The sequence below is a fragment of the Erythrolamprus reginae genome, chromosome 1, assembly GCF_031021105.1.
Source record: "Erythrolamprus reginae isolate rEryReg1 chromosome 1, rEryReg1.hap1, whole genome shotgun sequence".
NCBI classification, from domain to species: Eukaryota; Metazoa; Chordata; class Lepidosauria; order Squamata; family Dipsadidae; genus Erythrolamprus; species Erythrolamprus reginae.
Genome location: NC_091950.1, coordinates 2,640,787 through 2,666,933, shown reverse-complemented (window position 1 = coordinate 2,666,933; position 26,147 = coordinate 2,640,787). Strand labels below are relative to the sequence as shown.

General features: G+C 41.6%; 1 protein-coding gene across 9 annotated transcripts in view; it reads right to left on the bottom strand.

Annotated features, from left to right (window-relative positions):
• The window catches only part of LOC139162864 (NACHT, LRR and PYD domains-containing protein 12-like), a 128,701-nt gene that overhangs the window by 68,448 nt on the left and 34,106 nt on the right, over nucleotides 1–26,147 (bottom strand). For 8 of the 9 annotated variants that reach the window (XR_011558390.1, XM_070743765.1, XM_070743754.1 and 5 more), the window contains 3 exons: nucleotides 25,547–25,579; nucleotides 13,391–15,011; nucleotides 1,331–1,402 (listed from right to left, as the gene is read on the bottom strand). Coding sequence is in view for 8 of the 9 variants with exons in the window: in XM_070743765.1 (XP_070599866.1) it covers nucleotides 1,331–1,402; nucleotides 13,391–15,011; nucleotides 25,547–25,579 (1,726 nt within the window). In the remaining variant the exon portion in view is untranslated. The remainder of the gene's footprint in view (nucleotides 1–1,330; nucleotides 1,403–13,390; nucleotides 15,012–25,546; nucleotides 25,580–26,147) is intronic. The other variant, XM_070743790.1, reaches the window with a different exon arrangement.

Sequence of the window (26,147 nt, the reverse complement as noted above, 5' to 3'; positions counted from 1 at the left end):
TCTGGATCCATCAGGTGTCTGAGGTGGAAGCTCCTAATCGGTTCTGCCTCCCTGCAGGGAAGGATTGGAGCCTTAAAATCAAGCCACAACCAAGCCATGACAAAGGCAACACTCTAAGCCACTTAATATCAGATCAATACTTAGCTGCCCTGAGAGGAATCCCATGTCTAGAGTGTGCCCCCTCTCATGCGTTGGGTCCTGAATTACTTGGGTCAGGTCCATGGTTGCCATGGTCTACGGAGTCTACGGAGAGGGGTGGCATACAAATTTAATAAATAAATAAATAAATGGTGGCCATGAACTCTTGTGCCAACCCAGAGGATTCACTGAGTGATGGTAGATTAAAATCTCCCAAGCTACGTGTCAACAGCCTTGCTTGCGCTACTCAAGAAGGTAGCCAGATTGGGTTTAGGACATTTTGCCTCCGCCAGTTTGATGAAGCTCTTTCTTCCACAATAGCTGATAGGCCACTGCATTATCTCCCTCGCCCAAAGGCCCCTAGCTCTTTGCCCCAGTCCTTTCATCACAAAAATCCACATTCAGCCACAGCCTTTTGGCCACATGGGACACTTCACCACCATCCAATCAGAACAGTCCTAACAAAATGCTACTTTGGGAAGGAACGAATGGGACAGTTCTCTCTTTCATACACACAGACACACCAGTTTGAGCTGGAGGTCAGACTAGATGGACTCTGAGGTCCCCTCCATCTCTATCATTCTGTTTCAATCTCCTGCTTGAGCAGGGGGTCAGACTAGATGGCCTCTGAGATCCCTTCCATCTCTAGGATTCTGTAACTGTCTCCTGAATGAGAAGGAGGTCAGACTAGAAATGGTGTGTGTGTGTGTGTGTATGAAAGAGCTCCCAAAGCCCCTCCCCCTGCTTTCCAATTGGAGTCAAGGTCCGTCCGAATCTGAGCGATTTTATCAGCAAAAAACGTGTTAAAATTTGTACCAATATTTGCATAATCCTTTTGCTTTATGTATCCCTACAGCTACTTATTTTCAATAAAGATTATATTTTTTTAAAAAAAGAATTCTATCTTGTTCTGTTCTAGTCTATTTCCTGCCTCTTATTAAGAAATTCCAGTGAAAGTGCTGCAACCTTCCTTAAGTTTTCCAAATTGTGTTTCCTTCTCTCAGAGTCAATTATAAGTCAGTTCCATGGTAGGCTTTGGGAACTCTTAGTAAAGCATCTTCTATTGCTGACCATGAGAAATTGAGGAGAGACTGCTGTAACAATATATCTAGTTTATTATGCAAACTTCTAATATTATGTTCTGGCTTTATTATCAATAACATCTAAAATAAAATGCTAACACTTTTCTTACCGGAGGACACTTAAGTTTCTCAGTTTTGTCAGTGCTGTAAAGAAGTGTTCCGTATATCTTTCATCCAAATCCCTAAAAAGAAAAGACATTTTTGTTCATCAGACTTTTACTTCAGTGTTTCCATTTACTCTACTGTGCAAATATGTTTGGCATTCCAGTCCATTTGAAAATAAATTCATTTATATTGCAGCGGGAAAAATTAGTAGTAGAAAAAAAAACCTTTGTAAATGAAATGGTTACGGAGAGTCCTTAACCAAAAACTGTTGGAATCTGCCCATTACAATCAGACATCATGACAGCTGTGCAGTTCCCATATGATTGTGTTACTTATAACCCTCTACCCCTCATGCATGTATAAAATCATGCATGGGATAGAAAAGGTGGATAGAGCAAAATTATTTTCTCTATTACACAATACCAGGATGAGGGGGCACTCCCTAAAGCTCATAGGTGTGGTCAAACAAAGATAAATATTTCTGGCTGAAGAAATATCTTCCTTTATTTGTCCTCACTTTCTCACCTATGAGCTTTAGGGAGTGCCCCGTCGTCCTAGTATTGTGGGATAGAGAAAAGGATTTTGTTCTATCCACTTTTTCTATCCCATGCATGATTTTATAACCTTTGATCAAGTCACCCCTACAATGCCGTCTTTCAAGGCTGAAGAGACCAAGGCGTTGCAACCTGGTTTATAAGGGAGGGGCTCCATTTCTTTGATCATTCTTGTTTCACTTTTTTTCAACTTTTTCAGTTCCATTATATCCTTCTTGAGGTACAGTGACCAGAACTGTACACAGGACTCCAAATATTGTCTCACTGTGGATTTGTAGAGAGGCAAAACAACCCTTGCCAACATATTTTGAATATATTTTGAATAAATTTTGAATATATTTTGAATAAATAAATAAATAAATAAACAAACAAACAAATAAATAAATAAATAAATAAAATTTCAATTCCCTTCGTAATCATGCCAAGCATGGAATTTGCTTTTATTACTGCTGCTGCACACTGGGTTGACATTTTCATTGAGCTGTCCACCAAAACCACAAGATCTCTTCCTTGGGTTGTCTCAGAAAGCTTGGTCCCCATCAGTTGGTAGGTATAATTGGGGTTCTTTGCCCCAATATGCATAACTGCATTTGTTTAGGTTAAAATTCATTTGCTACTTTGTTGCCCACTCACTCAATTTTGAGAGATCTTTCTGGAGCTCACGACAATCAGTTTCACTTTTCTCTACCCGGAAAAATTTATTGTCATCAGCAAACTTTGCTACCTCACTATTTACTTCTACATCCAGATCTTTAATGAATTAATTAAAAAGAAAAGGTCCCAAAACTAAATCTTGGGATACACCACTTCTCACTTCTTTCCATCCAGAGAATTGTCCATTTATTGCCACCCTTTGCTTCCTACAATTTAGCCAGTTCCCAATCCAGGACAAGACCTGTCCTCTAATTCCATGGCCGAAGAGCTTTTTTAGGAGCCTTTGGTGAGGGACTTTGTCTTTTTTTTTTTGAATAAACTTTATTGATTTTCTTAAAATTGACAAACATACAAACATACACTTAACATAAAATTGGGGTTGCAAATACCCCACTTATTCAAGAAGTCAAATTGGAATACAGAAAAAAGAATACATTATTAATATGTTAAGTCAACCTATTACTTTAAGTGAAAAGAAGAAATTTTATGTTACCTTATTATAAAAAAACCATAAACTTCATATCTAAGCAAAGTACAAACACAAAAATTAAGTCATAACCATACTACTATTGTGCATTCTTAATTCTTCTTCTTGTCTATCCATATATACACTTTATTCCAAATCACATAAAATTCAGATTCTTCTTGGTTATTTAACCGTCTTGTCATCATATCCATTTCAGTGCAGTCTAATATTTTCTTAATAACCTCTTCCTCTTTGGGAATATCTTCCCCCTTCCAATTTTGTGCATATACTATCCTGGCTGCTGTTGTTATATGAATAACTAGAATAAAATATATTTCTTATCTTTCTGTTTAGTTATACCTAATAAGTAAAATTCCGCAGTTTTTTCTATCTCTTGCTTTATTATTTCTTTTATTATTCTTTCTATCATTTTCCAATATATCTTAGCTTTGCTACAACTCCACCATTGATGATAATATGAACCTATTTCTTTTTTACACTTCCAGCACAATGGGGACATATTAGGGAACATTTTTGCAATTCTACTTGGTGGAAGATGCCACCTATAGAACATATTAATTTGATTTTCTTTTAGCGATACTGACTTTGTCATTTTCCAATTCAAAGTCCAGACTCTTTCCCATATGTCTAAATAAATTTTTCTACCAATATTTCTACACCAATTTATCATGTTGTCCTTTAAGGTTAAGTCTATATTTTTGTGACCAATCAAATATTTATATGCTTTCCCAATTAGTTTAGTCTGGTTTGTAATTAATAAATTACTTAAGTAATTTTTACTCTTATTAAAGAAATAAACCTTACTGTCCCTCTGAAATTTAGTCTGAATTTGAGTAAATTGCCACCAATCCATTTTAATCCCTTCTTCCTGTAGTTTATTCCTTGATTTTAATTTCATTTGATCGTCTAACAAATCTTTGTACCTCAATATTTTCATTTCCTGTATCGATTTAGGGTGAGTTATTGCTTCTAGTGGTGAAATCCAGTCTGGGATAGTTAAAAAATGATTTTTTTTTTACATCTTTCCAAACTTCTAATAAATACTTTCTTATTGCAATGGAAACTGCAGTTTAATGTTTCCAAATGTAAAATAATGCACTTGGGGAAAAGGAATCCTCAATCTGAGTATTGTATTGGCAGTTCTGTGTTAGCAAATACTTCAAAAGAAAAGGATTTAGGGGTAATGATTTCTGACAGTCTCAAAATGGGTGAACAGTGCAGTCAGGCGGTAGGGAAAGCAAGTAGGATGCTTGGCTGCATAGCTAGAGGTATAACAAGCAGGAAGAGGGAGATTATGATCCCGCTATATAGAATGCTGGTGAGACCACATTTGGAATACTGTGTTCAGTTCTGGAGACCTCACCTACAAAAAGATATTGACAAAATTGAACGGGTCCAAAGACGGGCTACAAGAATGGTGGAAGGTCTTAAGCATAAAACGTATCAGGAAAGACTTAATGAACTCAATCTGTATAGTCTGGAGGACAGAAGGAAAAGGGGGGACATGATCGAAACATTTAAATATATTAAAGGGTTAAATAAGGTCCAGGAGGGAAGTGTTTTTAATAGGAAAGTGAACACAAGAACAAGGGGACACAATCTGAAGTTAGTTGGGGGAAAGATCAAAAGCAACATGAGAAAATATTATTTTACTGAAAGAGTAGTAGATCCTTGGAACAAACTTCCAGCAGACGTGGTAGGTAAATCCACAGTAACTGAATTTAAACATGCCTGGGATAAACATATATCCATCCTAAGATAAAATACAGAAAATAGTATAAGGGCAGACTAGATGGACCATGAGGTCTTTTTCTGCCGTCAGACTTCTATGTTTCTATGTTTCTTTTAAAATATGTGTGTATTTTATCTTTATCATACCATATAAAGGCATGCCACCCAAGCATTAAATCATAACCCTCCAAGGTTAATATTCTTTTATCCTCCAACACTATCCAATCTCTAATCCATGATAGGGCGGCTGCCTGATAATATAATTTCCAATTTGGAAAAGCAAACCCTCCTCTTTCCTTAATATCCTCTAGAATATTTATTTTTATTCTTGGTTTTTTCCCTTGCCATAAAAACTTTCTGACTATTGTCGTTAGATTTTTTTTTAAATTTCCCTCCTGGATTTATTGGTATCACCTGGAACAGGAATAATACCTTAGGTAAAATATTCATCTTCATTGTGGCAATTCTTCCCATAAAAGTCACTAAATGAATGCTCAACTGAACCTATATATACCGCCAACTATAACGCTGTTAATCTAGGACTGGAACAATTAGTATCAAACAACACCAGACTCAACAACTGTCTAGACCTCATATTCTGCAACAGCAAAAGTGCTATCTATGGACTGCACACAAAAGAACCCTTCTCCAACAGCGACCACAATACGATCAACTTCAACCTCAACCTACATCATCTAAACACTCACCAGAATAACGTGGCTCCTAAGTACAATTTCAGGAAAGCCAACTATGATCTCATAGATGCCAATCTCTCAATCCTTAACTGGCAATCCTTGTTCTCTAAGTGCATCACCACTGATGATCTCTACAATATGTTTTTACTCCAAATCAAAAGGTTTATAGAACTATATGTGCCACTCACTTCTTCCAGAGGTAAACGAAAAAATAACATACCTGTCTCGATAAAGAAACTACAAACCAAAAAAAAATTCCCTCTGGCGTAGAAACAAAAAAACCCCAGTAACCAACTTTAAAGTCCGCTACAAAAGCATATGCCAACGAATAAGAGCAGAATGCCTCAACTATCACAGCAAACAAGAGGAAAGCCTCCTTCACACCAAGTCTAACCGAGCTTTCTATAACTTCATCAACAACAAACTCAATGACTCCAGACCTATTCCACCATTCGTAGGACCCAATAACAAAGAATACCATGATGACCCATCCAAAGCCAACCTCTTCAACTCTTTTTTTGGCTCTGTTTTTGTTAACAGCAATGGCTCTTCCCCCATCTTCGTAAATCACACCTCAAACCCACTAAAAAACCTAACCCAAATCGTCTTCACTGTAGACAATGTAGAAAAAGCAATCTGTGACCTCAAACCTTCCCTATCTGCCAGACCACACGGTCTCTGTGCATACTTCCTAAGGAAACTTTCTTCTGCCATAGCTGAACCCCTAAGCATTATCTTCCAAAAATCCTTCAGGACCAGCACGCTCCCCAAGCTGTGGTCAAAAGCAGGAGTCATCCCCATTTTCAAAAAAGGAGACCCTTCACTAGTGGCAACTACAGACCAATATCTCTCTGTTGCATCCCTTGTAAAATCATGGAATCAATTATAAATCGATCAATCACCCTCTCCTTAGAATCTAATAACCTACTCTCAAACAAACAATTTGGATTCAGAAAGAAATTATCCTGCAACCTACAACTACTTCACTGCAAAAACATTTGGACTACCCACCTCGACCAAGGAAAAACCATTGATGCAATTTATATAGACTTTTGCAAAGCCTTCGACTCAGTGGTCCATGACAAACTACTCCTAAAACTCAAATCCTATGGAATCTCAGGACTCCTCCACAACTGGATTACTGCATTCCTGTCAAACAGGCAACAAATTGTCAAAATTGGTAGTGCCATCTCCATCCCCGCCCCTGTCATAAGCGGCGTTCCCCAGGGAAGCGTACTAGGTCCTACTCTCTTCATTCTCTACATAAAGGATCTCTCTGACCATATCAAAAGCAACTGTGTTCTTTTTGCCGACAATGTGAAACTTTTGAACACCACTGATAACACACTCACTCTCCAAAAAGACCTGGACTTTGTCTCACACTGGTCTAACACCTGGCAACTTCAAATATCAACCAACAAATGCTCTACCCTCCACATCGGCAAAAAGAATCCAAACCGCACATACGAACTGAATAAACAATCTCTCACTGCTAACCCACACTTAGTAAAAGACCTTGGAATACTAATATCGAATGACCTAAGTGCTAAAGCCCACTGCAACAATATCGACAAAACGGCTTCTAGAGTTGTTAACTACGCAGCTTCTGCTCAGGTAATCTTACACTACTCAAAAGAGCCTACAAAATGTTTGCCAAACCCATCCTAAACTACTGGTCATCTGTCTGGAACCCATACCACATCTCAGACATCAACACCCTTGAAAATGTCCAAAGATATTTCACTAGAAGAGCCCTTCACTCCTCCACTCAAAACAGAATATCCTACGAAAATAGACTAACAATCCTGGGCCTAGAAAGCCTAGAACTACGGCGCCTAAAACACGATTTAAGTATTGCCCACAAGATCATATGCTGCAACGTCCTACCGGTCAATGACTACTTCAGCTTCAACCGCAATAACACAAGAGCATATAACAGATTCAAACTTAATACGAACCGCTCCAAACTTGACTGTAAAAAATATGATTTCAACAATCGAGTTATCGAAGTGTGGAACTCATTACCGGACTCAATTGTGTCAACCCCTAACCCCCAACATTTATCCCTTAGACTCTCCATGATTGACCTCTCCAGGTTCCTAAGAGGCCAGTAAGGGGCATACATAAGTGCACTGGTGTGCCTTTCGTCCCCTGTCCAATTGTGTTTCTTTCACCTATCATATATATTCTCTTCCTTTCATATATCCTCTCCTCTAAGTTCACTTTTACCCTTATATATATCACCACGTGTCTATTTTTCTCCCTATGTATTTGTGTATTTGACAAATGAACAAATAAAATAAAAATTCTAGTTGATCCTGTTGTAACGTATGTTTAAACAGTTTCCAAGCATTTTGGAAGGATTTGACTTGTTTTTACTGTTCCTTTTAGTTTCTTCTTTACTATTTTCCTCATTTTGGTGAAGTTCCCCCCTGTGAAAGTTTAAGGTCTCTGTGTTTGTTTTCAGTGATAGTTAACCATTGTTAAGCTGGTTCCTATGGGCTCGGTTAGAAAGACAGCACGAACCAGATCCTGTGCATTAGTTAGAACCAAGTCTGGGATCCCCTTTCCCCTGGTTGGTTCCATGACCATCTGCTCAAGGGAATAATTAGCTAACATGTCCAGGAACCTTGTCTCTCTTTCATGTGTAGAGCAAGAATGTACCCAATCTATTTGGGGATAGTTGAAGTCCCCCATTATGACTACCCTATTTCTTTTGCAGGCCTCCTTAAATTCATTTTCCAAAGAGCAATCTGCCCCTGGAGTTTGGTTGGGAGGGCGATAGCAGATCCCTAATGTCAGATTAGTTTTCTGTCCTGGGATTTTTATCCACAATGTTTCTGTGGGTGAGTTTGAATTTTCTTGAACTTTGAGTTCATGAAATTCTAACTCCTCATTTATATACAAGGCCACACTGCCACCATTTCTCCCTCTCCTGTCCATCCTATAAAGTTTGTAACCTGGAATCCTTGTGTCCCATTGGTTTTCATATGTCCACCAGGTTTCTGTTATGCCAATAGTATCAATATTCTTTCGCCAAGCATTCCAATTCCCCTATTTTGCTTGAAGGCTTCTAGCATTTGTGTACATTTATATGTAATTTTCTGATGCACTTTCAACTTTGACTGTAGATTTTGACTGTAGAATTTGACTGTAGAAATTGTAGAAGGCCTATCATGTCCTTCTGCTTGACTATTACAATTTAGTTTTCTTGTTAACTCATCAATGTGTCCATATGTGGCAGTGCCCCTTCTCGAACCGGAAGCTGCCCAGCTCCTGTCAACTTGTCCATCGGGATCAGTTTAAAAGCTGCTCTGAAACCTTTTTAATATTAATAACTAGCAGTCTGGTTCCATTATGGTTCAAATGTAACCCCTTTTTCCTGGAACGTAGTGAAGGGGCCTTATTTGGATGGGGGCTTATTTTAGCCCATGTGCTGAAAAGCCTGATTAGGCTTAATATTGGAACATATCATATTTTCAGGGAAACACAGTACAAATAAAAGAAATAAGCACAGAGAATATTTCAGGGATCTCGAAGTGCAACAACACAATGTATTAAGCACAGTCTGAGTAGAACCTGAGTTCAGCCCTGTGGCTAAAGAGGCTGAAGCCTGGGAAAAGAGCTCTTCAGCCAGCTTCTTATCCAACAGGTCACAAGCAGCTACAAAGTGCAATGTGGTAATTATTCTTCTTTCATTCTATTGGAGGGAAAAATCCCCTACATTGAAGTCAGTCTTCATATGAATAAAATAATTTAAAGAATTGTGAATCCATAAAACTGTAAAAGAAAGGCTTGAAATGTTAAGGTTGCAGCTTATTCCGTATAACTATTTTCTCAACAAGATTATAGAATATATAGGCCATCATTTTTAAAGACAACAAAGACAACTAAAAAAGTTTCTTCCAGCACATAAACAATAAGAAGAAAATCAAGGAAACAGTCACTACACTAAAAAAACGAAGACGGTAAAGAAATCACAGACAACAGAGATAAAGCACAGCTGCTCAACATCTACTTTGCATCAGTCTTCACACAAAATGAGACCACCTACCAACCAACCTGCAAGTCTGCAACAAACAGCCCTGGAACCGAACTCAACATAGACAAAAACACAATAAGGGACTACTTGTGGGAGCTCAACGAGTACAAATCACCAGGGCCAGACGGACTTCACCCCAGAGTCCTAAAAGAACTGGCAGACACCATTGCGGAACCATTTCTCCTCATCTACCAAAAATCCTGGACCACTGGAGACCTTCCGGAAGACTGGAAACGAGATGACGTAGTCCCCATCCACTAAAAAGGTAAAAAGACTGACCCAGGCAACTACAGACCAATCAGTCTGACTTCTATACCTGGAAAAATACTGGAGAAAATAATTAAAAAGCAACTTTGCCACTACCTAGAAACAAACAACATTATATCCAACAGCCAGCATGCGTTTGTCAGAAACAAATCATGCCAAACCAACCACATATCATTTTTCAACACCATAACCAAATCAGTGGACCAACACAACGCAGTAGACCTCATATACTTGGACTTCAGCAAAGCTTTTGATAAAGTTGACCATAATCTCCTAATCCCCAAATTAGAAAAAAAATGGGGTAGGTTACAACACATGCAGATGGATAAACAGTTGTCTGTCCAACCGCACGCAACGAGTTGTCCTCAATGGTTCCAAATCCAGATGGAAGAAGGTAGGCAGTGGGGTACCACAGGGTTCCGTCCTAGGCCCTGTACTCTTCAATATTTTCATCAACGAGCTGGACTAAGGGGTAGAAGGGGAACTAATCAAATTCGCAGACGACACCAAGATGGCAGGGGTAGCCAACACCCTAGAGGACAGGCTCAAAATACAGAAAGATCTAGACAGATTAACAATATTGGCCCACACTAACAACATGATGTTAATCGTGGACAAGAGCAAAGTCCTTCACCTTGGTAAAAAAAACTCTAGACACACATACAGCCTGGGAGAAACCCCACTTAGCAGTAGTGACTGCAAAAGAGATCTTGGAGTCTTGGTGGATAATCAACTAAACATGAGCCAGCAATGTGCAGCGGCGGCCAAAAAAGCCAACACTATCCTAAGCTGCATCCACAGGGGAATACACTCCAAGACCAGGGAAGTATTAATACCACTCTACTACGCCCTGATCAGACCACATCTGGAGTACTGCATCCAGTTCTGGTCACCACACTTCAAAAGAGACATTGAAACTCTGGAGAAGGTGCAGAAAAGAGCAACCAAAATGATTAGGGGACTTGAAACCAAGACTTAGAAAGAGAGATTGCGGGAACTGGGCATGGATAGCCTAGAGAAAAGGATGGCCAGAGGGGACATGATAGTTGTATACAGGTATATGAGGGGTTACCACAGACAGGAGGGTGCCACTGTATTCTCCAGAGCACCAGAGGGCCGAATGAGTCCAATAAGGGACATTCATTTGTGGGAGCTCAGTCTGACTTCTATACAGAAAGACCTAGACAGATTAACAGCATGGGCCCACACTAACAAAATGATGTTCAAAACAAAAAATAATGATCAAATCAATTACCTTGTACAACAAAATCCCAAACCAAACACCAAAAAAGAAAACCAATAACACGAACATACAAATGCAAATTATTGAGTTTCAACTACTCTCTGGATTTAATCCTATAGATATATATATATAAATACTAACAAATTAATCCCGACTTATTTCTATCTCTTACATTCATTACACACCACAAAAAACAAGTCGCAAAAACCACCAATGCCTGCTAATCTGCAGGTACTACTGTTCCCCGTCCACTACCCTTCCCTTCCCCCACCCAAACTTCACCCTCTCACATACCGGGAGTCACTGCTCACAGTCACTCCTGCCCTCATCACCTTGAGGTTCAACTACTGTAACGCTCTCTACATGGGGCTACCTTTGAAAAGTGTTCGGAAACTCCAGATCGTGCAGAATGCAGGTATGAGAGCTATCATGGGCTTTCCTAAATATGCCCATGTCACACCAACACTCAGCAGTCTGCATTGGTTGCCTATCAGTTTCCGGTAACAATTCAAAGTGTTGGTTATGACCTATAAAGCCCTTCATGGCATTGGACCAGAATATCTCCCGGACCGGCTTCTGCCGCACGAATCCCAGCGACCAGTTAGGTCCCACACAGTTGCCCTTCTCCGGGTCCCGTTGACTAAACAATGTTGTTTGGCGACACCCAGGGGAAGAGCATTGTCTGTGGCGGCCCCGACCCTCTGGAACCAACTCCCCCCAGATATCAGAGTTGCCCCCACCCTCCTTGCCTTTCGTAAGCTTCTTAAAACCCACCTCTGTCATCAGGCATGGGGGAATGGAAATATTCCCCTCCCCCTAGGCTTATGAAATTTATGTATGGTATGTCTGTATGTATGATTGGTTTCTTAAATTGGGGTTTTTTACATTACTTTTAATATTAATTTTTTTTACTCTTGTTAGCCGCCCCAAGTCTGCGGAGAGGGGCGGTATACAAATCTAACAAATAAATAAATAAATAAATAAATAAATAAATAAATAAATAAATAAATAAATAAATAAATAAATAAATAAATAAATAAATAAATAAATAAATAAATAAATAAATAAATAAATAAACAAACAAACAAACAAACAAACAAACAAACAAACAAATAAACAAATAAATAAATAAATAAATAAATAAATAAATACATACATACCTACTAAGGACTATAATACTTAACTAATCCCACCTTTAAATTACTATATGTACTATATGTATTATTGGATAAAAAACTACACAGTGTAAAATCTGAATGTAATACGGCTATTTATAGTTCATTACTTTGAATTGACAAACATCTACAGCCCACTACTTTGAATCGACAATGGATGCTATTTGGATATATGTTTTTTTACATTCCAACTGTAAACCTTGAACGTAATAGGACTGTGCTTAGTCTAAAGTTAGGCACAGATATACACTAAGTTGCATATATTACAGATGTTAATTGGATATGTATAATTTTCTTCCCTACCCTTCTTACTTTTTATACTCCCTTTTCCCTTTTCAACAAATCAATAAATTATATATATTTTTTTAAAAATGATGTTCAACGTCGACAAGAGCAAAGTCCTTCACCTGGGCAAAAAAAATCTTAGACACACATACAGCCTAGGAGAAACCCCACTTAGCTGTAGTGACTGTAAAAGAGATCTCGGAATCTTGGTGGATAATCAATTAAACATGAGCCAGCAATGTGCAGCAGCGGCCAAAAAAGCCAACACAATCCTAAAATGCATCAACAGGGGAATACACTCCAAAACCAGGGAAGTATTAATACCACTCTACTACGACCTGGTCAGACCACATCTGGGGTACTGCATCCAGTTCTGGTCACCAGACTTCAAAAGAGACATTGAAACTCTGGAGTAGGAAACTTGAAACCATGACTTATGAAGAGAGATTGCAGGAACTGGGCATGGGTAGCCTAGAGAAAAGGAGGGCCAGAGAGGACATGATAACAGTATACAGGTATATGAGGAGTTGCCACAAAGAGGAGGGGGCCACTCTATTCTCTAGGGCACCAGAGGGCCGGACAAGGAACAATGGCTAGAAGTTGACTAAGGAGAGATTCAACCTGGAAATAAGGAAGAACTTCGTGACAGTCAGAGCAGTCAACCAGTGGAACAGCCTGCCCACGGAGGTTGTGAACTCCCCAACTCTGGACACTTTCAAGAGGAGATTGGACTGCCATTTGGCTGGGGTGCTTTAGGATTTCCTGCTCAGGAAATGAATGAATGAATGAACGAACAAACAAACAAACAAATATCTTTACTCCCAAGTAATATTTTTCTTTTATCTTATTATGTTTGAGACATTAAGTTATAGAATAGTAGTGACAGGATGATAAACTAAATGAAATGTTCAAAAGACTTTCAAAATACTTACTCATTTCTTGCAACATCTTCAAAATAACAGTCAACATCAAGTCTCTTTAAATTCTGGCAGTGTTGTATACAATAGTTGAAGATCATCCATTCCATAGAAGACTTGAACCCTTCCCTTAGTTCAGTGACACCATATAGTGCATTTTTTACAAAATTGTCATCCTGTGTCTCATATAAATAATGAAATATTGTCAATATGGAAGATCTATCATTGTTTAACTTATCTTTCACCCAGTTTAACATTAATTCTTTAATCTTAGGACAAGTTTTCCATCCAAATTTTTTTTTCAACTCTCTCATTGTTTTTTCTTCACTTAAAAAACCAAAGAGAAAGCGAAATACTTCTTCAGTCTCAAAAGATTTATGTATTTCTAATAATGACTGCATATTTTCATTCGGATTTTGAGAATGCTGCTCATCTCCTTCTTCTAGGACATAAAACAAAGCAGCAAAAAACTCCTGGAAACTTAAATGAATAAAGCTGTAGGTTTGAATACAACCAATCTTTTCTTTGAAGATGCTCTGATTCAGAAAAAGGGGGAGGGAGTTTCCCAGGTCTAAAATGTGCTTCTTGACTTCTTCTTCCATAAACAATATCTCCTCATTCAAGATTCCTTCTACTGCCAAAGAGCATAAGCCTTTCACATATGATTGAACATCCTGTTTGGATTCTTTATGGTGATAATCTAACAAACTGGAGAGATACAGCATATAGATTGCTGTGAGAGTGTATGGTGTCTTCTGAAGATCCTGGCCTCTCTCCATCTCCTGTTTTAAAACTGTGCAGATGATCCAACTCAAAAGGGGAATGGCACACATGTTGAAAAGGGTGTCATTTTGTTTAACAAATCTGAAAGCTTTAATTGCTTGGTCATTATTTCCCAAAAATTTGTAGAAATATTCTTCTGTTTCCTCAGGAGAAAATCCCAATATCTCAAAATAACCTGGGTTCTGTAAACAATGGAGTTTCTGCAAAGCAGTTGGTCTTGTTGTGATTATAAGAGAGGATTTGGGAAGAAGCTTTTTTTGAAATAAACTGCTCAAAAGAATTCTCACTGGCTCCTTCTTCCAGAGTTCAGAGCAAAAGGAATCTTTGGACCAATCAAAGGAATACAATTCATCAAACCCATCAATTACGAACAGAAGTTTCTCTTCATTCTTTAGTATGTTTGGAATGACCTTTTTCGACTCGTGAAGATTGAGCCATCCTTCGGAAATTATCTCTGCAATGCTATGCTTCTCTGTCTCTGCATGGAGATTCATCTTTCTACAGCAAATATAGAAAACAAAATTAAATTTGTCCTGGTAAAGTTGTTGAGAAGCCCAATCAAACATGATTTTTTTGGACATCATTGTTTTTCCAATTCCTGCAGCTCCTTGTAGTACAACGACTTTTGGACTTGATCCACCTTTGTTACAGTTAAATAATGTTTCAATGGTGGTTGAAGACTCAGGATGGTTCCTTCCTATATCCAGAATTTCTTTTTTTCTCTCTTGTTTAGATAGGTGATGATCTAGGATCCTTAGCTTTGAGTATCTCTCATTCAAGAACACATATTCACCTGGAACAGCATTAGGATCTTTCATTGTTTCAAATATTTCTTTAATGTACTGTCTGTAATCTAAAGGAAGAATGAATTGAATTAGAGGTGTGAAAAATAAGATCTGCACAAGACTCTCAATTAAGTGTTTTGTCTGTGTATCTCCCTCCTTGAAGCCACCCCCATCCACCCTCTGGATTAAAGTGTTGAGTAAAATGTGGGATACTTTGTTAGTTGGTTTGTCAGAATTGATATGAATAGGCAAATACTTGTTAACCAGTAAAACATTTATCACTTCAAACTCTTTTTATTTCTCAAATGATTGCATAAAATACTAACAGGTCATATACTGTAAGGTTGTTTCTTTGGACTGTGATAGATGGGCATTATAAAACATTACACCCTTGTGATCTGGTAAACATTCTCAGAACGCGTGTAATCCCCAGCATACTTCATATTTAGTGTGGATTGTTTTTTACTGACAGGGGGAAAACTCACACACACACAAGGTGATGGATTTTCCACCATTAAATATGTTCTTCAGTAAATTTCCTTGGGGTTTTTCAAACTACAGTGATACATTGTCTTACAAACTTAATTGGTTCCGGGACAAGGTTCTTAAGGTGAAAAGTTTGTAAGACGAAACAATGTTTCCCATAGGAATCAATGGAAAAGCGATTAATGCGTGCAAGCCCAAAATTCACCCCTTTTACCAGCCAAAGCGCGCGTTTTTGCGCTGCTGTGATTCCCCTGAGGTTCCCCTCCATAGGAAACCCCACCTCTGGACTTCTGTGTTTTTGCGATGCTGCAGGGGAATCCCACCAGGGGAATCCCACCAGGGGAATCCCAGCATCGCAAAAACAAGTGCTTTGCTGTCAACGGAAGTCCGGAGGTGGGGTTTCCCATGGAGAGGAGCCTCAGGGCAATCCCAGCAGCGCAAAAACGGGTGCTTCGCTGGCAACGGAAGTCCAGAGGCGGGTCATCCCAGCGGCGGTGGTGGGTTTGTTAGTTGAAAATAGTTTGGAAGAAGAGACAAAAAAATCTTAAACCCCGGGTTTGTATCTCGAAAAGTTTGTATGATGAGGCGTTTGTAAGATGAGGTATCACTATATCTGTTTCTACATATCCTTTTCAACATATTTTTATTATCCATTTATTAATCAGATTTATATGCCGCCCCTCTCCAAAGACTTGGAGTGGCTCACAACATATAAAAGAATAACGCGATACAAATCCAAATACGATTAATATGAAGCCACTAATCTAAATTAAAATCCCCGTTATTAAAAATCAATCATACCAACAACAACATTCATGTCATTCGTTGGCCAGGGGACTAGAATCCAATGGCCTCATGTTTGGCAGCATAGATTAGTCTTTAGACTCTTATGGAAGGTGAGGAGGGTGGGGGCAGTGCAAATATCTGGGGGGAGCAGATTCCAGTGGGATGGGCCCCCCACAGACAAGGCTCTTCCCCTAGGTCCCACCAAATGACTTTGTCTAGTTGACAGGACCTGGAGAAAGCTGACTCTGTGGGACCTAACCGGTCACTGGGATTCATGCTGCAGAAGGCAGTCCCACAAATAGTCTGGTCCGATACCATGTAGGGCTTTATAGGTCATAACCAGGGGTGGGCAGGAGGCAGGATGGGGTGGAACGCCATTCCACCGGCAGAAATGAAGATGCATGCGCAGCTCCAGCTAATCGGTGGCTGTCACTTCCTGGATTACAGGTCTCCTCTCGCCTCTCCTTTTTTCCCCTGCTGCTGCTGCTGCGGCTGCGCTCCTTGCTTTTTTCCTCTTTTCTCCTTCCCGGCTTTGGACAAGCTTCCCTCTCTCCTGCCTGGCTCCCCTCCAGCCTCACGCGGCCACCTTCCGCCTGAGCTGCAAGCAGAAGGCGTGGGTGGAAGTGGCATTGGCAGCATTTATGCTTCTGGCAGCACCCGTTTGCCCAGCTACCCAGCCTGAGGTGGTGGGGCCACCCAGGAAGGAGAGCACGGAAAACACGAAGCAAATTGTCACCCCAGTGAGCAATACTGGTAAAGTTGTAAGTCGAGGAGTTAACAGTTCACTTGAACAATGATGATCATTCAAGCCATTCTCACCTGATCACATGGCCAACAAGCCACTCCTACCCAGTCACGTGACCATTAAGCCACACCCACAAAATAAGCCACACCCACAGTGTGGCAGTAAAACTTTTGGCTGCCCATTACTGGTTACAACCAACACTTTGAATCGCATCCGGAAACCAATTGGCAGCCAATGCAGTCCGCAGAGTGTTGAAGAAACTTGAGCATACCTAGGAAGGCCACTGACCGCTGGTATAGCTGCATTTTGCACAATTTGTAGTTTCCAAACACTCTTCAAAGTTAGCTCCATGTAGAGAGCATTGCAGTAGTCGAACTTCAAGGTTCTAAGGGCATGAGTGACTGTGAGTAGAGACTTCCTCTCCAAAATATCTTGAAAAAGATGCAGTTGTTATTAAAATGTGAGGTTTTGATTTCCAAAATTCTGAATTATACAAATATGCATATGTACTGATGATACCAAATTTGGAACAATTTCATTCAAAATAAATTCTCTCTCCTGGGCCCTTTTAGGATATATATATTTTAGTTGCTTAGATTGACACTGCCTTGAGAATATAATATATTACTAGATAACCCATATCAATATTACATCAAGCTCAATATCATGGTATACCATATCCAGAAAATGGAATTTTGATCCCTTTTCATATGTTAAATTGATGAAATGCAATAATCAGGATGTCAGGTTCCTGTCAGACCTCTGTCATTCTGAATTTGGGGGGGGGGGTTCTTTATGGGTTGAATTTTTTGCATGCTTTCCCATTTGCTGTAATTGCTTGGGAGTTTAGGGGGAGGGTGAAAGGGTCCTCTGCACAAGTTCCATCTCAGCTGGTCCCAGCCTGGATGGTCTGTGTGTATACTTCCTAAAAAAGCTCTCCAGAGCCATAGCTGAACCACTAATCAGAATCTTTGAAAAATCATTCAGGATCAGCTCACTATCAAAGCTATGGTCATAAACAATGGTCATCCCCATCTTCAAAAAAGACGTTTAGTTGAAAACTACAGACCAATCTCTCTATGCTGCATCTCATGCAAAGTCATGGCATCAATCTTAGAGCAGGTAACCACCTTCAAATACTTGGGGATGGCCTTTCAGGCCAATGGCTCAAGGAAAGCACATGGACCAGGTGGTTCCTCCCCAGATGCCTGATGGACCCAGAGGGCTTTCAAAGGGTGCTTGGGGTTATACCAGATGCACTTGTCCACCGTGAGGCAGAGTCTCTTGCTGTGGCCTGGAATAAGGCTGCAACCTTGACCGGATTGCACCATTGCGACCTCTCTGTGGCACTACACCCCAGAGAGCTGCTTGGTTTACCGAGGAGCTCCGGGAGTTGAAACGTCTGAAGAGATGTCTAGAGAAGCGATGGAGGAAGAGTAAGTCCGAATCTGACCAAACACGTGTAAGAGCTCACATTAAGACTTACAAAGTGGCGCTCAAGGCGGCAAGATGCACGTATCATGCCGCCTTAATTGCATCACCAGAATCTCACCTGGCCACTCTGTTTAGGATGACCTGCTCCCTTCTTAACCAGGGGGAAGTTGGGGAGTCCTTGCAGAGCAGTGCCGATGATTTTAACATGTTTTTCGCTGATAAAGTTGCTCAGATCCAGGCGGACCATGACTCTGATTGGATAATTGAGTCAACTGACGAGTCAGTCGAGATGACTGGGGCCCATCCTTGTCCACCTGTCTGGGAAGAGTTTGATATGGTGACACCTGATGAAGTGGACAAGGCCATTGGAGCTGTGAGTTCTGCCACCTGCTTACTGGGTCCATGTCCCTCCTGGCTGGTTTCGGCTAGCAGGGAGGTGACATGGAGCTGGGTCCAGGAGATTGTCAATGCTTCTTTGGGGAGAGGGTCCTTCCTGGCTCTTTACAAGGAGGCACTTGTGCCCCCTCCTCAAGAAGCCTTCCCTGGACCCAGCCATTCTCAACAACTATCATCTATTCTCCAACCTTCCCTTTATGGGGAAGGTTGTTGAGAAGGTGGTGGCGCTCCAGCTCCAGCTTGGAAGAAGCCAATTATCTAGGCCCTCAACAGTCGGGTTTCAGGCCTGGCTACAGCAGGGAAACTGCTTTGGTCGCATTGATAGATGATCTCTATCAGGCCCGGGACAGGGGTTTATCCTCTGTCCTGGTGCTTCTTAACCTCTCAATGACCTTTGATACCATCGACCATTTATTATTATTATTTATTAATCAGATTTGTATGCCGCCCGTCTCTGGAGACTCGGGGCGGCTAACAGCAGTAATAATACAATGTAAACAAATCTAATATTTAAGTTAATTTAAAAAAAAGAACCCCAATTTAAGAAACCAATCATACATACTGACATACCATGCATAAATTTTATAAGCCTAGGGGGAAGGGAAAGTCTCAATTCCCCCACGCCTGATGACAGAGGTGGGTTTTAAGGAGCTTACTAAAGGCAAGTAGGGTGGGGGCAACTCTGATATCTGGGGGCAGTTGGTTCCAAAGGGTCGGGGCCGCCACAGAGAAGGCTCTTCCCCTGGGTCCCGCCAAATGACATTGTTTCCCCTGGGTCCCGCCAAACAACATTGACCATGGTATCCTTCTGCGCCGGCTGGAGGGGTTGGAAGTGGGAGGCACTGTCCTTTGGTGGTTCTCCTCCTACCTCTCCAGTCGGTCATAGTCAGTGTTAGTGGGGGGGTCAGAGGTTGACCTCTAGGTCTCTCCCTTGTGGGGTGCCTCAGGGGTTGATCCTCTCTCCCCTACTTTTTAATATCTACATGAAACTGCTGGGCGATATCATTCAGGGACATGGGGTGACGTATCATCAATATGCTGATGATACCCAGCTGTACATCTCCACCCCCTGTCCAGTCAATGAAGTAGTGGAAGTGATGTGCCAGTGCCTGGAGGCTGTTAGGGTCTGGATGGGTGTCAACAGACTCAAACTCAACCCTGATAAGACGGAGTGGCTGTGGGTTTTGCCCCCCAAGGACAATTTCATCTGTTCATCCATTACCCAGGGGGGGAATTACTGACCCCCCTCAGAGAGGATCCTCAACTTGGGCATCTTCCTTGATCCACAGCTAACATTAGAGAACCATCTTTCGGCTGTGGGAGGGTGGTGTTTGCCCAGGTTCACCTGTGCACCAGTTGAGGCCCTATCTGGACTGGGAGTCACTGCTCACAGTCACTCATGCCCTCATCACCTCAAGGTTTGACTACTGTAATGCTGTCTATATGGGACCTTGGAGAAGGTCCGCAACTTGGGCATCCTCCTTGATCCACAGCTAACATTGGAACATCATCTTTCAGCTGTGGCAAGGAGGGCGGTTGCCCAGGTTCGCCTGGTGCACCAGTTGCAGGCCTATTTGTACAGGGAATCATTGCTCACAGTCAGTCATGCCCTCATCACCTCGAGGTTTGACTACTGCAATGCTCTCTACATGGGATTACCTTTGAAAAGTGTTAGGAAACTTCAGATCGTGCAGAATCCGGCCACGAGAGCCATCGTGGGGTTACCTAGATTCGCCCACCTCTCTGCAACACTCCATGGCTTGCACTGGCTGCCGATCAGTTTCCGGTCACAATTCAAAGTTTTGGTAATGACCTTTAAAGCCCTACATGGCATTGGACCAGAATACCTCTGGAACCGTCTTCTGACGCACAAATCCCAGCGACCAGTTAGATCCCACACGGTTGGCCTTCTCCGGGTCCCATCGACTAAACAATGTAGTGGGCCCAGCCAATGTTCCCTCTAATTTTTTTTGGTGTGGGCAGAAAAGTATAGTGTCTGAGCAGCAGTCACTTTGGGACTAGGTGGCATAGATAGATAGATAGATAGATAGATAGATAGATAGATAGATAGATAGATAGATAGATAGATAGATAGATAAATAAATAAGGGAAATAATTCTGGGTACCTCTCCTATCTCTCCCCCTTTTCTCTCTCATTTCTCCCTCTTCATCCCTTTTTCTCTCATTCCTTCCCTCTCTCCTCTCTTTTTCCATCCCTGTCTCTTCCTCCCTTGTGTGTGTGTGTGTGTGTGTGTGTGAACTCTTGAACCATTTCCAAAAACAGGTGAAGGGTGGGGTTTTTTTCCCTCTGTTATTATTTGAGTGCTTTTTACCATATGCTTTAAATCAAGAGTCACTTCTCTCTCTCTTTTGTTTCTCTCTATTTCCTCTAATTCTCTGCCTCATTTTCTCATTTCTCTTTTGTTCTTCCCTTTTTGCTCTAATTTCTCTCTCTCTCTTCCTTCCTCTCTTCTCTCTCTCTCTTCTCCCCTTTCTCTCTCTCCCCTCTTTCTCTCTCCCACCTCTTGCCCCCTCTTTCTCTCTCCCCCCTCTCCCTACCTGTTTAACTGTGGCCGGCTCTGTCTTGTACTGGGATTGGGTGGCGGAGGGGACCCGGCGGTGGCGGGCAGCCCACAGCATGGCGGCGTAAGAGGAGGCAAAGCTCATGCTTCAGCCACACTTGGGCCGAGTGGCCCATCGCCCCCGGCTCCAGTGGGCAGCCCCAGCGTGGCAGCAGGAGAGGAGGAGGTGAAGCCGGCTGCCCGGGGAAGTGGTGCATTTGAAAAACGTGCTGCTTTTCAAATGCACCGCTTTTCAAATGCACCGTTATCCCAGGCAGACAGCTTTGCATCCTCCTCCCCCGCTGCCGCTGGGGCTGCCCCCTGGAGCTGCAGGTGATGGGCCCAGCTGAAGCACGAGCTTCGCCTCCTTTTCTGCTGCCACGCTGGGGGCTGCCTGCTGCTGCCGGGTCCCCTCCACCACCCAATCCCAGCATCAAGATGGAGCCGGCCACGGTTAAACATGTAGGAAGAGGGGGGAGAGAGAAAGAGGGGGCAAGAGGGAGGAGAGACATCAGCTCAAAGCCCCGCAGAGCTGCTGCCACTGCCTCCCCACTTCCATCCCATCCCAGCGCAGGCCAAGGCTCAATTACTCAGGGAAAGGGTGGAAGTGCTTGAGGGGCACCACCATCTTTCCCTGAACTGGTGGGGGCAAAGTGGAATGGGGAGTGTGCGGTTTTTCAAATGAAGAAAAACCTTGTCATTCCCCACCCCCAACTCTGATGCCCAGCTCAGCCAGGCAGCCTTGGAAAAGGCTGTACGGGTTGTTGTTTTTTTGTAAAAATAGTTTATTTATTAAATTAATTTATAAAAGAGGGGGATTTTAAACAGGAAGAGAAAAAAAGATAGAGGGAAATGTTTGGAAAAATGATAGTATTATACATAGTAATACATAAAATGGTTTGTATCGATATTATATTTCTCAGACTATGTAGGTAATAAAGAATATTTTATTGTTACCATTTATATCTTATATTGTATTTGAATGATGACCTGCATATCTTGTGTGTTGTGAGGGTGGCCCCTGCTTGCCTCCACAACTGGTGAGTGCTGGCTGAGGAGATGGAAATTGACTGAAACCAAAACAACTATCTGAGCAGCAAGGCGTATAAGAGATTACTCCTGGGGGGAAAGATGGAGGCCTCCAAACCCCATGCCCAGCCACAGCACTCATCCACCTGCTTCAAATACAGGAAAGAAGGTCATCAAGCAGCAGAAGGCCGAGGAAGCCATCCTATCAAGACAGGGGAACCAGCAATGGGAGGTGGTGAGACTACAGGCCTGCACAAAGGAGATGGCCCTCAAAGGTTTGTAAGCCATGGAATTCACTCCCTCCCCCAAACAAGAGGGGAGAACTCTGACTCCACAGAGAAAGACCATCTGACAGTGATTCAGACGATGACCCCTTGTTAAGTGGCCTCATTGCATCCTTAACTATGCCCATAGAATTACGCCACCTGGGAACTAGGCAGAAAGACTCATTGAGAGCTCTTCTAAACTCGGGATGTATCAGGTGCTTAGTAAACCCAGTTCTGGTGGAGAAAATGGGGATTCATCTAAGGAGGCTAAAACCCTGTTTGAATTTTGCCATCTGGACAGTGTAGTGGTGGGGAGCATTCCTGCCATGTTTGCCTCCGAACACTTAAGGATGCAGATGGGTGTCCACCCACTCAGAGACTTAAACGTCATAGTTTCTCTGGGCATGGAGAGGCCTCTGGTCCTGGTACTAGCCTTGGTTGAAACAATGGAAGCCATGCATGGACTGGAGGGGTTGCTAAAATTCCCACCAGGCAGAAAGCCCCAGTACAATCAAGAATGTGGAACTAAGAGAGTTCTTCACTGAGAGGTGGCAGCTGAAGTACAAGGGAAACTTTTCCCAGCCATCTCAAGGGAGGATCAGGACCTGAGAGAGATGCTGGATGAACTTCCCCCTCATCAGCCTGCAGACTGTCCAATCAAAATTGTCCCAGGGGCTACGTTGCTCAAACCAAAGTGCTAATCAATGACTCCCCGCAAATTAGAAAAGTTCCATGCATTTATTGACAAAAACTTAGCTCAGGGTTTTATCCAATTTAGGGAGAAAAGGGAGCGATCTTTCTGCCTCTCTGTTGCTAGAGAGTTGAACATTGTGTGTGGAAAATATACATTTCCTTTCCCTCATGAAGGATATTGTCTGTTTTGACTGTTTTTATGCTTTTGGGATTTTTTAGAATTTAAATTTAATCAATTGGATTTAAACTGGCATATATTGTTTTATTATATGTTGTAAGCTGCCTCGGGTCCTCGGAGAGGGGTGGCATAAAAGTCTAATAAATAAATAAAATATGTTGACTCATTTGGCAAAGGGTTGGTTGTTTTTTTTTACAAAGTTGAACTTGCAGGAGGCTTCCGGTTGTGGTCCACCAGTGGCCAATGGATTTGGCAGCAGATTTAGATAGTGAGGAGGTTGGGGAGGAACCTGGGCTAGTCCTATAGTCTGGGGAAGGCTTGGACAAGTACTTTGCATGGGAGGCAGAGATAGGGCTAGGGCAGTCTGACAGGTATCACTGCCTTTGGAATCAGACATGAGATAAAAGAACAGCTGGAACTTGTTCCCAGTGTGCACATGCGCAGAGTCGCCAGGTGAAGGGAACAGCAGAGGAATAAGGGTCGACTTGGGAGAAAGGCCACAGATGGACACTGAAAATGAGCCAGGGTGGCGTAGCAGGTAGAGTGCTGTACTGCAGGCCACTGAAGCTGACTTGTAGATCTGAAGGTCAGCGGTTCAAATCTCATCACCAGCTCAAGGTTCACTCAGCCTTCCATCCTTCCGAGGTGGGTAAAATGAGGACCCGGATTGTGGGGGCAATGGCCTAGCTCTGTTAAAAAAGTGCTATTGCTAACATGTTGTAAGCCGCCCTGAGTCTAAGGAGAAGGGCGGCATAAAAATCGAATGAATGAATGAATGAATGAATGAAAAGCCCCTCCCATAGGAAATAAAAGAGGAGTGAACAGGGAGGGGAGTTTGCAGAAGACAATTAATTTGCTTAATTTGTTCATTCTTGCCAAGTATTGCAGCATCTGAAGGATATTGGTCTGGCCACTCTCCAAGCCTGATAAAGATTAGATTAGATTTATTCGATTTGTATGCCGCCCCTCTCTGGAGACTCGGAGTGGCTCACTACATAAAGGTTGATAATTGGGAACTATCTTGAAAAACTTTGGGAGATGAAAGACTTTTCTGGTGTGAAATTCACTGTATGTTAAATAAAAGAGGTTTTTATTGGGGTGAGGAGTCTGCTTCATGGTTTGGGAAAAGCCAGAACACTTACTACCACTTTAGAATCAGTAAAGGAGATGAGAGGAAAATCTCTTTCAACAGTCTTCTGGACTATTTCCAGTTTAGGGTGCTCCCCTTTGGACTACAAAGGGTGCCCACAGTATTCATGGAGCTGATAAATGAAGTCCTGCATAAAATCCTGTATAAAGAGGTATTGGCTTATCTAGATGACATTTTAGTTTACTTAGAAATGAAACCTGAGCATGTGAAAATAGTAAGACCTGCCCTCCAGAAACTTTGTGCTGCTACATTGTATGCCAAAATATCCAAATGTAAGTTTCATCACAATAAAATTGACTATTTATGCCATCAAATTTCCCATGAAGAAATTGAAATGTGTTAGTACAAGACAGTTGGGTTTGCAATATATACTGCTCAAAAAAATAAAGGGAACACTTAAACAACACAATATAACTCCAAGTAAATCTGTGAAATCGAATTGTCTACTCAGGAAATAACACTGATTGACAATAAATTTCACATGTTGTCAGCACATTCAACTTTGTACAGAACAAAGTATTCAATAAGAATATTCCATTCATTCAGATCTAGGATGAGTTCTTTATTTTTTGAGCAGTGTATAAACATGCTAACAATGAATGTTTGTATGTACAATAGCTTTAAAAGGTAGTGTTGCAAATCGCCATAAGAGGGAGCCAGAAAGCATTATTTTCTCTCTGTGTCCTCTCTGTTCTTTCTGCTGATTCCCTGTGATTGATTCGCTCTCTCCCTCCCTCCAATTTTATGATCAACATCACAAAGCCTCTTGGAGTTTTTCCAATTCAGAATATTTTGCAAAGATGGGGAAGGATAGGAAAGGAAATGCTCATGTTGAATTAGTTTTAAATCCAATGACACTTTGAATGATTCCTGCCTTACCTGATAAATCTGGAAGTTGATGAGCATCAACATCTGCAACAAAAGATGGACTGGAATTAGTGAAATACACATTATAAAAATGTTCATAGAGGTGTTTTTTTAAAAAAAAAATAAGTCAATGCATGGGTTTGTAACTTCTATGAATGTCTAGCAATAGCAATTCCAGAATATCTCCGAGACCACCTTCTGCCGCATGAATCCCAGTGACCAGCTAGGTCCCATAGAGTTGGCCTTCTCCAGGTCCCGTCGACAAAACAATGTCGTCTGGTGGGACCGAGGGAAAGAGCCTTCTTTGTGGCGGCCTCAACCCTGTGGAATCAACTCCCCCCAGACATTAGGATTGCCCCCACACTCCTTGCCTTTCGCAAACTCCTTAAAACTCACCGCTGTTGTCAGGCAAGGGGGAATTGATTCCCTGGACCGTTTTTGTTTTATTTATGGTTTGTATGAGATGTATGATTGCTTTTTATATTGAGGGTTTTAAATTGTTTTAAGTATTGGATTTGTGCTGTTTTTTGTTGTTGTTGCTCCAAATCTCCAGAGAGGGGTGGCAATCAAATGGAAAAATCAAATCAAATCAAATCAAATCAAATCAAATCAT